A 12,780-nucleotide genomic window follows, 5' to 3' on the forward strand; every position below is an offset into this window, starting at 1 on the left:
ATCCAGGGTCCTGTCCCCGAGGGAGGCCGGTTCTTGCGTCACTCTCGGGATCACACCCCCGGGGAGGCGGGGTCCGGGTCAGGTCTCCTTGAGAGACAGGTCCTGGGGTCTCTGTCGGGGTCACGCCCCCGGCGGAGGCGGGGTCCCGGATGTCAGATGAGGTCACACCAGGGAGGAGGAATCGAGTCAGGTCGGCCAGAGAGGCGGCTCCCAGTCTCACTCAGGGTTACACCCTAGGGGAAGGCGGGGGAGGGAGGGGTAGGTGGGGAGGGCAGTAAGGCAGGGGTCAACGTCCCGAGGAGGCGGGGTCCAGGGCCACGACTGCAGGTGGGGGCGGGGGGGGGGGGGGGAAGGGGTGTACCCGGATCTGGTTCTGGTCACCCCCATGGAGAGGTGGGATCTTTTGTCAGTCCCTGGATGGGCTGGTCTAGGCTCAAGCCCCAGGGTGGTCTTTTCGTGACTCTGGAGTCCTCAATCCTCAAGAATGGGAACTGTTTCTGAGGATTCACATTTTGAAAGAATTTTGTGACACCTATTTCCAATTGTTTTAAAACATTAAAAAGATCCTCTCCCTGTCTCTGCCCCTCCCCTGCTTGTGCTTTCTGTCTCTCCCTCAAAATAAACCTTAAATAATTTAAAACATTAAAAAGAAAGCCCTTAGTTTATTTATAAAAGACTACCTTTCAACATGAAATAATATTATCACTTAAATTTATACCTCTCTGGAGTAGGGCAGTTTATAACCCCCCTCCTGGCTCAGATGGCAGTGAGGAGGGAAACACAGGCAAGAGAAATGCAGCTTCAGTGAAGCCTCACGGCTCACCGCCCACTGCCGGACACGTGACACATGCAGAGGGTCACCTTCCCAGACACCTGATGCGTGCGGAGGGTCACCTTCCTGGAGGAAAGCAGGGCGCCCCCAGTGCCTTAATGTTTTTGTCTCATTAAAGACCGGAAGTAACCTTATCTTCACGGCACCAGCCCCTCGAGGTCCTGGAAGCCTTGCTTCCGATTCCTCAGAGACTGACTTTAAGTCTTACCCTCCTCCCTCCACTAACTTAAAAGTCTGTAATCCGCCTCCCCTCACAGCCCCAGCGCAGCTCTTTCTGCCCGTGGGTCCTGCGTCCATGCTGTAATAAAGTCACCTTTTTGCATCAAAAATGTCTCAAGAATTATTGCTTAGCCGTTGGCTCACGAATCCCACTTCATAATCTCATCAGTAGCACCGGTTGTGAATCCTTAGAAGTGAGGGTTTTTTTTTTTTTTTTTTTTTTTTTTTTTTTTACCAACAACAACCAAAAAATGGGTTTATTCACAGGAATAGCAGAAAGGAGAAGAATGCTCTTTTGTGGAGAAAAAGGAGGAAATTGGGAGAGTTTGTTTTCAAAGACGGACTATTAGAGAAAAGCAGGGCTTCTGGGCTGTAAGTTTTCTCCAGGAAGATTTGCAAGGGCGGTACATTTCTTGTAGGAGTTGGGATCTAGACCTTTCCCTGTTGGAGCCTGTAACTGATGTCTTGCTGTGGGCTCTTGGTGGGGGGGGTGCTATAACTGACACTCCTTCCTGTAATGGTGTGGAGGGGCCCCTTCCCCCTTCTAGCTCCTGGCTCCACTCCCCAGGCTTGGGCTTTCCCTTCATTCTCATATGGTAAAGACGGGGTATGTCAACACTGACCTTAAGCAATAATCCTGCAAGTTTGTCTCAAGATGAATTTTACCAGATCCTAGTTAAAATTCTTTAAAAAAATTTTTTTAATGTTTATTTATTCTTAAGAGAGAGAGAGAGAGAGAGAGAGAACAGCATGAGTAAGGGAAGGGCAGAGCAAGGAAGGGACACAAAATTCAAAGCAGGCTCCAGGCTCCGAGCTGTCAGCACAGAGCCCGAACACACAAGCGGTGAGATCATGACCTGAGCCAAACTTGGACGCTTAACCGACTGAGCCATCCAGGAACCCCCCCCCCCCAGTTAAATTCTTATAATGTACATGATAGAAATGATGGCAGAGAATTAAAAAAAACAAACAAAATAGGAAATATACTTTCAACTGTATCCAGCCTGGTTTTCCAAATACTATATTACCCATGTTAAGAACGTATTATTTTGGGGGGCTCCTGGGTGGCTCAGTCGGTTAAGCATCTGACATCAGCTCAGGTCATGATCTCACGGTCCGTGAGTTCGAGCTGCGTGTCGGGCTCTGTGCTGACAGCTCAGAGCCTGGAGCCTGCTTCAGATTCTGTGTCTCCCTCTCCCCTGCTCTGTCTCTCTCTCTCTCTCTCTCTCTCTCTCAAAAATAAATATTAAAAAAATGTTTCAAAAAAGAATGTATCTTTGTAAACAATGTTTCATGCAATATTGATCTTTATTATTTTTTAAATTTTATTTTTAAATTATCTGTACACCCAACACAGGGCTCAAACTCACAACCCCAAGATCAAGAGTCACCCCGTTCCACCAATGGAGCCAGCCAGAAGCCCCTGCTCTTTACTTTAAATGACTTAATTTTATGCCATAAAAAATAAAACAGATTTTTTTAAACTCACCAGGAAGACTTCTGTGATTTTACATTCTGCATAGACAAAGGCCCAAATAATAGAGGGAATTTTGCCCCAGCAATTATAAAATTAAGCTGGAATGCTGTTTACTTGAATGGGAAAAGGAATCTTCTGTATGAAGCCTCACAGTTTTCTTAAACTAAATAGATTCAGTAAACCAATAATTCCAGTTCTGATCATTAAATATACAGACACTGCTACCCCAAGTTTTTTCCAAATGAGTGTGGGGTGAGGCTCAAGATCAGCAGTGATCTCTAGAAACCTGTGTGCTCTTGAGTTTTCTAGCACCGAGCACTCTCCCTTTGCTGTCAGTCCAGCCAGTAAACGGCCTTCTGATTTAAAAACCGGCCACACCTCAGCGGTTGGTAAATCAGTCCCAGGAGGATCTAGGGAACAGTGCTGGTGCTGTTTGTTATGTTTTTTTTTTTTTTTTAATTTTTTTTTCAACGTTTATTTATTTTTTGGGACAGAGAGAGACAGAGCATGAACGGGGGAGGAGCAGAGAGAGAGGGAGACACAGAATCGGAAACAGGCTCCAGGCTCTGAGCTATCAGCCCAGAGCCCGACGCGGGGCTCGAACTCACGGACCGCGAGATCGTGACCTGGCTGAAGTCGGACGCTTAACCGACTGCGCCACCCAGGCGCCCCTATTATGTTTGTGTATTGTGCAAGGAAATGCCCTAATTTAGTCCTAAAATGAAAATACAGCTACAGTGTGGCAAATAAAAGCGTTTACTGCCTGTCTGTCCTGGAAGCTGCACACGCCCCATGGGGGGCAGGTGACTGCTCACCTCCAGTCCCTTCGGGGAGGCCCATCTGTGGTCCCCCTGTCACCAGGCAGTGCTGGAAATCCTACGCAAGGGGAAAGAGACTGTCACAGCTCAGTGCTTCTGCATCGCATCTGACAGGCGATATTTCTCTCTTTTTTTCTTTTATGTGAAAAAACTGTAAAATGAGGGTGTGCATACTGTAGAGGTGGTGTGAGAGCACGCCTTCTGACAACTGTACTGTTTACGGGATAGTTTTGCTTAAATAGCTTTTCAGCGACTTCATCTTTTAGACGTGGAAGGAAAAATACTTCAATAAATTGCATAAATCTTTTCTTAATGTTTATCATTTTTGACAGAGAGAGAGAGACTGAGCATGAGCAGGGGAGGGGCAGAGAGAGAGAGACACACAGAATCTGAAGCAGGCTCCAGGCTCTGAGCTGTCAGCACAGAGTCTGATGCGGGGCTCGAACCCATGAACCATGAGATCATGATCTGAGCCGAAGTCATTCGCTCAACCGACTGAGCCACCCAGGAGCCCCGTACATTTCATAAATATTTTTTAAATTAACATTTGTGGAGCCCAGGAGAGCTATGAGGCATGGTGCTCAGGGTTGGGGTTCTGAGGAAGGGGACACCCAGCACCGAGGACAAGGGACATGGGCATCTGTTGGCTACTGTGTCCCACATACAAGGTGCCATTGAAATAGTATCTGTCAGCAGGGTGAGTTAGATGACCATCGCTTCTACATCACCTTCTCCTGATAATATCACTTTGATAACAAACACCCATATGGCAAGTGCTATTACTGCCATTTTATTTTTTTAGATGTTTATTTATTTATTTTTGAGAGAGGGAGGGCAGGGGAGGGGCAGAGGGAGAGGGAGAGGGAGAATCCCAAGAGAATCTGTGCTGTTAGTGCAGAAGCCTGATGTGGGGCTCGAACCCACGAACCGCGAGATCATGACCTGAGCGGAAACCAAGAGTTAGATGCTTAAATGAGTAACCTGGGCGCCCCTATGACCCCCATTTTAAAGATGGGGGACTACAGAGAATTGGGGATGTGAGCTTCGGTTACAGCGTAGGCTGTTTGGCTAACGGGCTGGTTACCTTAGGTGCGTTGGTTTGGCAGAAACGGTGACAGCTGGGAGCAGGTGGGAGCATCCTGTGGCCCTGAGGCTCAGTTCGCGGACCCTGCGCTCAAGAGAGGGACCAGATAGGACTGCGCTGAAGCTTCCCTTTCCTGTGCCGACATGGGTGCTGACATCCCGCCACCAGCGCAACCCGTCTGAGTCCTCGCGCTCAGGAAGGCACAGGCCAGCTCTCCGGCATCTGTCTTCTCTCCTTGTATCCTCGTGGGGCCGTGGCTTTCAGATGGGCCACGGGCTTCCCCCATGTGCCCAGCCAGCACTGAGCCAGGTCACATTGGGGACCCCTGTCCCAGGTCTCTTGTGCCAAAAGCGTCCCGACTTCCCATTTCCTCATTTTGTCCTTTTAAAAATGTTCTTCCTTCTGTTTCTGTTTCTCATTCTCCCTTTACTTATTTAATATCCACCTTTCCCCCTGGGCCACGGGGAAATGATAAGACAGGACATATGTCCGCCCCGGGGCTCCCGGCACACAGCTCAGAAGACACTTGTCATTTCCTAAGTGACAAGAACACTAGCAGCATCTTACTGCTCTAACATGTGATCTTTGTCCCCATTTCCCGACTCAGAGCTTGTCAGTCCCTGGGAATTTCCTGGGTGATAAGAGCGCCTTTGAGGGGACTCTTGGTGCACCCCATGTAGGGGCTGCTCACCAGAAGACCAAACCGTGATCCTAAGCTTGGAACTTTCAGTCCCACCCCTATTCCCCAGACTGGGGAGGGGGGCTGGGCATGGAGTTAATGATTGATCACGCCGAAGTGATGAAGCCTCCTGAGAGTCCCAACAGGGGGCGCTTGGGTGGCTCAGTCTGCTAGGTGTCTGACTCTCAATTTTGGCTCAGGTCACGATCTCACGGTTTTTGTGAATTCGAGCCCTGTGTCGGGCTCTGCACTAACAGTGCGGAGCCTGCTTGGGATTCTCTCTCTCTCTCTCTCTGCCCCTCTGCTGCTCACACTGCCTCTGTCTTTCCCAAAATAAATAAGTAAACTTAAAAAAAAATTAAAAAAAAATCCCAACAGTACGGGGTTCAGAGAGCTTCTGCATTGGTGGACACATCCATGTGCCGGGAGGGTGGCACACCCCAACTCCACAGGGACAGAAGCCTGCGTATGTGGGACCCTTGCAGACCTCACCCTATGTATCTTTGTCTGGCTGTTCATCCTTGTCCTTTATTATATAATAAACTGGTAAATATACGTATTTCCCCCAGTTCTGTGTTCTGGCAAATAACTGAATCCAAGGCGGGACAGGTGGTCATGAGAACCTCCAATTCGTAGCCAAGTTGGACAGATATTGTGGGGAACCTGGGGACCTGCCACTTGGCATCGCAGGTGAAGAGAGTCTGGTGGGACTGAGCCCTTAACCTGGGGTATCTGCGCCGGCTCTGGTTAGTGTCTGAACGGAGCTGAACCACAGGATGCCCAGCTGGTGTCACAGACTTGCTTGGTGTTGGGGGAACAAAAGCCCACATCCAGCGTCAGAAAGTGGTCAGGTCGTCGTGTGAGAGTAGAGGAGAAACACGGCAGAAATGAGTTTTTCCTTTACAACCATTATGTAAGAAAGCAAAAGATCATGTCATAAAAAAGGTTTGATGTCTAAGTAGGTAATGTTTTCCCATGATCTGAAAACAAGATATTATGCAGTGGGACATTTTGCTCCCACCCACGTGGGAATCCTCCTGCTAAACACTGCTGATGAATAACTTTCTAGGTACAAACATGTATATACATGTATTTTTTTTTTTGCACATGACATCTTGTTGAGTCAGAGGGTATACGCATCTGTAATGTCGCTAGATATCGCCACGTTCCCTGCGTCATGGTTGTGCCTGTTCACGTTTTCACCAGCAATGTGTGGGAGCCTGTTTTTCCAAAGCCTTTCCGTTAAAGTGTGATTGAACTTTTGAATTGTTCTAATTTCACTGCTGAAACAAGGTTCCGTGTCACTTTTTCCATTTTTCTTAAAACAAATACATTTGAATACTTTTTTATGTGTTTCTGTGAGCCCTCAGTTCATACTTTTGGGCTGTATTTCTGTACCTATTGATATTATTGTTGCCTTCTTGAGACTCTTGACATATGGGAAAGTAAGTCCTTCTGATATCAATGGCAAGTCTTTTTTTCCTATTTTGTTTAAGGTTTTGTTGGCCATGCAGAGGTTTTTTGTTGTTGTTGTTTGGGATGTAGTGGAATTTGTGTTTTTTTCTTTTGTGGCTTCTGAAGCTTGAATCATACTTGGAAAGGTCTTCCTCTAGCCAGTGCCATGCAGGAATTACCACAGGGTTTCTTGTTTTATTTTTATGGTTTAATTACACCTGTTAATCTTTTACTGCGTTGGAGTTCCTCATGTTGTAAAGTGAGTGATATGATTGCAACTTTATTTTCCTAATGAGCAGATAATTGCCCCAAGCCCAGTCTTGTTTTTCTTTTTTCTCTTGAGAGGTAGAGCGAGAGGGGGAGGAGCAGAGAGAGAGAAGAGGGAGAATCCCAAGCAGTCTCCACACTGTCAGTGCAGAGCTGGATGCGGGGCTCGATCCCATGGACCGTGAGATCACAGCCTGAGCTGAAACCAAGAGTTGGACACTTAACCTACTGAGCCACCCGGCCGCCCCAGCAGTCGTGTTTCTTCCATCCCCTTTTGAGATGCCGCCTGCATCACATACACTGTTCCCACACAGATAGGGATCCATTTCTGACATACTGGAAAGACTTTCTTGTCTGTTCCACGGGTCTGTCAATGTTCTGGTACCACACCATTATTTAGCATCTCTGTCTCTCTCTCCTAAACGATTCCGGAATGCCAATCCCAGTGTGTGGGGTTTTCTTCTTCCACACCAAGCAATTCTCCAACACCAGGGGAGTGTCCTACAGTTCAACTCAAGTCTGACACTGTCTGCCTGGAGACGGCGTCCGAACCGCAGGCTGAGGGCTGGGTCCCACAAGGCTGCCTCTCCCCCCACCCCTGCTACAGATGCCCGGGTGTCACCTGTGCTCCTGGCTCATGCCCCCCTCTTCTTGGGTTCAGTTAACTTGCTGGAGTGGGTCAGAGGAGTGAGAAACACTTTACTTACTGGATCACCAGTCTATTATAAAAGGACAGAACTGGGGTGCCTGGGTGGCTCAGTCGGTTAAGCAGCCGACTTCGGCTCAGGTCATGATCTCACGGTCTGTGAGTTTGAGCCCCGCGTCGGGCTCTGTGCTGACAGCTCAGAGCCTGGAGCCTGTTTCAGATTCTGTGTCTCCCTCTCTCTGACCCTCCCCTGTTCATGCTCTGTCTCTCCCTGTCTCAAAAATAAATAAAACGTTAAAAAAATTTAAAAAAAATAAATAAAAGGACAGAACTCAGAAACAGCCAGACGGGAGAGTTGCCCAGAGCGACCACTGTGGGGAGGGCATGGAGCTTCCATACCTCCCCAGGGCACAACTAACCCCAAAATCTCTGCGCTCACCAACCCGGAAGCTCTTCGAACCCCATCCTTTTGGGTTCTTGCACAAGCTTTAGTATGTGAGCACACGTGATTTAATCATTGGCCACAAATGATGGAGTTCCATCTCTAGTCCCTCTCCCTTTACTGGAAGGTTGGGGGCGGGGCCGAAGGTTCCAAACCACAAATCCTGGTTGGTTCCCCTGGCAACCAGGGTGTTTTACGGTCCTTAGGTGCCTCCCCCACCAGCCCAGGTCACCTCATTGGCCTAATAAGAGACACCCTGATGCTCTCATAAATTGCCAGCGTTTTAGGAGCTCAGAGCCAGAAATGCAGACAAAGGCCAAATGTATCTTTCTTATTATAAATCACAGTATCATAGAGTTATTTCCCTCTGTTGATTCTTTCAGAGGGTTCCTGGCTTCCTAATGTGTTTATGTTTCCATTTGAACCTCAGAATCAATTTGGTTCAAAGCACAACTCTTTTGGTTTCTTAGGTATATATGTCTTGTAATTTTTTTTTTAACTTTTTAAAATTGAAAATATCCAATACAGGTGCTACATGTAGGCAGAATAGTGTGAGTGGACCCTCGTAGGCCAGCACTCAACTTCAACGATCGTTTACGGCCAATCTTCTTCATTGACCCCCCCGACGCATGTCCTCCTTGTATATAATTTTAAAACATACCCCAAATATATCATTTCATCTGTAAATATTTGTTTGTTTATTTAATTTAAATTTTAGAGGAGGGGGAGGGGCAGAGAGAGAGAGAGAATCCCCAGCAGGCTCCACACTGTCAGCGCAGAGCCTAATGTGGGGCCTCAAACTCTCCAACCGCGAGATCATGACCTGACCTGAGCCGAGATCAAGAGTTGGACGCTTAACAGACTGAGCCACCCAGGGGCCCTGATGTCGATTTATATAATTTTGTATCTACTAACTTCCTGCAGCTTCTTCCTCGTTTGTAATGTATTCCTTAATTGGCTTCACTTCATTTCAAGGAATTCATCAAGCCGTCTGCAAATAGTCAGGGACAGACTTTTTCTCTAATTTTTGCCTCTAATTTCTTCTGCTTACCTGGTTGCATTGACCCAGTGCCTGCAGTCACTGTCCGATCACTTTTAAATATACATATACTTCATAGCCGTGACGGTGCATACCCGTGGCTCATATGCTTATGCTTGTATGAATAATGGAGACTGTTGACTAATACCAGCTTCTTCCAAATACATACTTATTTTCAGTGCTTCCACATGATGCATCCTCAAAAGCTACACTACCACAAGAAGATTGAATTTATTTTTGTATTTTTTACAAGTAAAACTCATTCACATTTTCTGGGCAGGTATGAACCACTTTGAGGTTCCCCTCCCACCCCCATTTTGATGCCTATGGATGTGATGAATCTAAGGAAATAAGACGAGTCACATATTCTGGACCTGTGGTCACGGCCGTCTGCCTGGCTTCCTCTAGGGGTACTCTCTGGGATGCCGTGGACCCTGAACCTATACAAACACGTGTACTTCGGGTGACCCCAGTTGCTGAGGATTTTAAGTTTCACACATAATAAAGGTTCGGAAACTTCGTGCTGAAAATAAAGAGAAGATACAAATCAATGCCTTATAAAGAAAACCATCTCAAAGAATCCCAAGATATGCAGATCTAATGGAGAATTTGTGGACGCTTTCTTTCCTTCCTAAACAGTATTTTATGAGACACCAGTCTAATGGATGGGAAAACAAGTTCCTTTAAGTACAGGGCTCATAAGAAGGGTGAGAGAGAAGGAGATAATGTGGTGGTCTGGACATCAAATGCCTCTGCCCGTCCCACAGGGTCCCCATGTGGGAACAGGAGACATGGCTAAACAATCAAATAGGAAACCCCACTGGGTCATTCGTTTCTGACACATATAGTGTTTTCAACTTAGATTATCTCAGCGTTGGCCGAGAGTATCATACGCAGCACACTTATTTTGACATGGTAGGTGATGCCGTCTTAAGTCTTCCTGTGGCTGATGAGAAATAACGAAAATATATTTCATATACCTTAATGGTTTTCAGGGGGTTTATATCTTACCAGGTGGCATTTCCCCACCTTGAGTTAGGAAGAGAGGTATCACTCACTCTGTGTGATAGAAGTATTTATTCTCTCTTCCTGAGTTCCTGTCTCCCTACAACCATCTCTATCCCCTTTACCCAATGGGAGATAACATACTATCAAGGGAGCCCAAGAGGTAAGAGAAGGAGTGAGAAAATAATTATAGTAAAAAAAAAAGGGGGGAGTAGCAAATAAGGAAGAATCCGGCTTAGAACACGTTCTGGTACTTGCCTGGTGTTTTGCATTAAAATCCACGTAGCATGGGGCGCCTGGGGGGGCTCAGTCGGTTAAGTGTCTGACTCTTGGTTTCAGCTCAGGTCATGATCTCACAGTTTGTGAGTTCAAGCCCCACATCGGGCTCTGTGCTCACAGTGCAGAGCCTGCTTGGGACTCTCTCTCTCCCTCCCTCTCTCTCTGTGCCCCACCCTGCTCACTCTCTCTGTCTCTTTCTCAAAAATACATAAACTTAAAAAAATAATTTAAAAAAATCCATGTAGCACTTGGAGCTACAAATTAAAGTTCAGCTAAGCCTTCCTTAGCTCACACTTTTGTCATAATTATCCTCTCACAGCACTTTGCATCAACCCCACAAACCCATTCTGGGGATGGAGCTCCTCATACCCCATCTTTTCCCGGGGCTCTATTACCTGGAGCTTGAATGTTTGAATGGTGGTTCCTGTTTTGTTATACACAAACCGACCCAGGAGAATTTCTTCTCCCTCACAGTGTTTCAAGATGCCCTGTGAAAGGAAACAACAGACATGGGGGCGTGTCACAAATGGATGCTCAGTTGAATAAACGGAGCCTGTTGTCTGTTCAAGTAGCCACAATTCACGAGACACCCTGGGTGTCTACCAGGGCGCGGTGCTGTGCTAGGTGCCAGTGCTGCCCTATAAACCCAAAAGGCATTTAACTGGGGGGCTTGTGAGGCAAGAAACGGGTTGACCACAGGGCTGACTGGACATATAGACGATAGGTAGATCAATTGATAAAACGATCGATTGATCAATAGATAGATAATAGTTGGATAGATAACAGATCAACCAACAGGTAGATGATAGATAGATAGATAGATAGATAGATAAGTAGATGATAGATGGATAGATAGATCGACCAATAGGTAGATGATTGATAGATGATAGATAGATAAGTAGATGATAGATGATAAATAGACGATAAATAAATAGTATCTATCTATAGACAGATTGACCAATACGTAGATGATAGAGAAGTAAATGATAGATGGTGGATAAATAGATGATAGATGATAGAGACAGAGAACCAGAGCAAATCCCAGCATTAACTCTGGTCTAATAACTGAATTTGCTGTTGGCATACTTTGAATGAAGGAAACTCAAGATAAGTTCCCATGCTGACCCAATGTTTTCCAAAATGAGCGAAATTTAACCCAATTGCCAGACTCAGACAAGCCAAGTAACTCCAAAAAGTAAGCTTTTGTTGACTGAAAGAAAATAGTGTTATTTGTATGCTATTTCCCTTGGGCTTTTTCCTTCCTTCTCTACCCTTCAAAATGGAAGTTTTTTGAGAGGAGACAGCCTGGTGGAAATTAATTTTGTGAATCTAAACTTTCTCATTAGTTTCCCCGAATCATGGAAACACAATGCACGAAGGGTCCATTAGTTCAACCGTTTTATAATGAAAATTATATGCTATGTAACTTTGATATGTAAACTTTATCACAATTTTTTAAACATGTCAGCTCTATACCTAACATGGGATTTGAACCCATGACCTCGGGATCAAGAGTCATACACTCCACTGACTGACCCAGCCAGGTGCCCCATTATAATTTTATTAAAAGAATCGGCTACACCATGATTAAACAATGCAGCCACAATTATATGTACATACAACTCAAACCTCATGCATAGCTGACCCTAGAACATGGGTTCGACCATGTGGATCCACATATACACGGATTTATTTTGGTAAACATAGTACAGAACTGTATTTTCTCTTCCTTTTGACTTTCTGCTTTTTTAATGTTCATTTATTTTTGAGAGAGAAAGAGAGCAAGTGGGGGAGGGACAGAGAGAGGAGGACAGAGGATCTGAAGTGGCTCTGTGCTGACAGCAGTGAGCCTGACGTGGGGTTCGAACTCACAAACCTCGAGATCATCACCTGAGCCGAAGTCAGATGCTTCACCGACTGAGCCACCCAGGTGCCCCTTTTTGTGAGTTTCTTCATAACATTTTCTCCTCTCCAGCTTCCTTCCTTGGAGGAATACAGCGTATAATGTATGTAACATACAAACTATATGTTCATCGACCGTTTATGGTATTATAAAACTTCTGGTCACCGTAGGCTGTTAGTAGTTAAGTTTTTGGCTGGTCAAACATCACCACTGCTGGGGGCGGGGGGCCAGCTGTAGTTTATCCTGTTAAGGGAGGTGTGCGAGTTTCATTGCAGCCTTCTTTATCACTGCTTTAATTTCACTGCTTCATAAATTTGCTAAGAGAAAAAGGATGAGAAGTGGTTTTTATTGCCTGACGGGCTACCCATAATTCATCTGTAATGAGCAAACGAGTGCGCCTCTCTGAGGTGGGGTTCGACCCGCTCAGATCCAACCTAAGTCAGCTGTAGGTGTCAGCAGGCTCTGCATCAAAGGGGAGCAGCTTCTGTTCTGTCCTGTGACCCCAGAATCATGGCATTTATAGGCGTTCCAATGGTGCACAGAGCAGGCTGGGTGCCCATGTTTTAACTGTGAGACCCCCTCCAGATGGGGTCACCGGGGAGCTGAAGAAAGGCATAAATTGGGCGCCTGGGTGG

General features: G+C 46.2%; 1 protein-coding gene across 3 annotated transcripts in view; it reads right to left on the bottom strand.

Annotated features, from left to right (window-relative positions):
• Nucleotides 1–9,170: 9,170 nt before the first annotated feature.
• The window catches only part of SUN3 (Sad1 and UNC84 domain containing 3), a 33,254-nt gene continuing 29,644 nt past the window's right edge, over nucleotides 9,171–12,780 (bottom strand). For all 3 annotated transcript variants that reach the window (XM_045052107.1, XM_006929067.4, XM_006929066.4), the window contains 2 exons: nucleotides 10,638–10,730; nucleotides 9,171–9,481 (listed from right to left, as the gene is read on the bottom strand). In XM_045052107.1, the coding sequence (XP_044908042.1) occupies nucleotides 9,218–9,481; nucleotides 10,638–10,730 (357 nt within the window). In that variant the 3' untranslated portion in view covers nucleotides 9,171–9,217. The remainder of the gene's footprint in view (nucleotides 9,482–10,637; nucleotides 10,731–12,780) is intronic.

The sequence above is a fragment of the Felis catus genome, chromosome A2 (assembly GCF_018350175.1).
Source record: "Felis catus isolate Fca126 chromosome A2, F.catus_Fca126_mat1.0, whole genome shotgun sequence".
In the NCBI taxonomy this organism is placed as follows: domain Eukaryota; kingdom Metazoa; phylum Chordata; class Mammalia; order Carnivora; family Felidae; genus Felis; species Felis catus.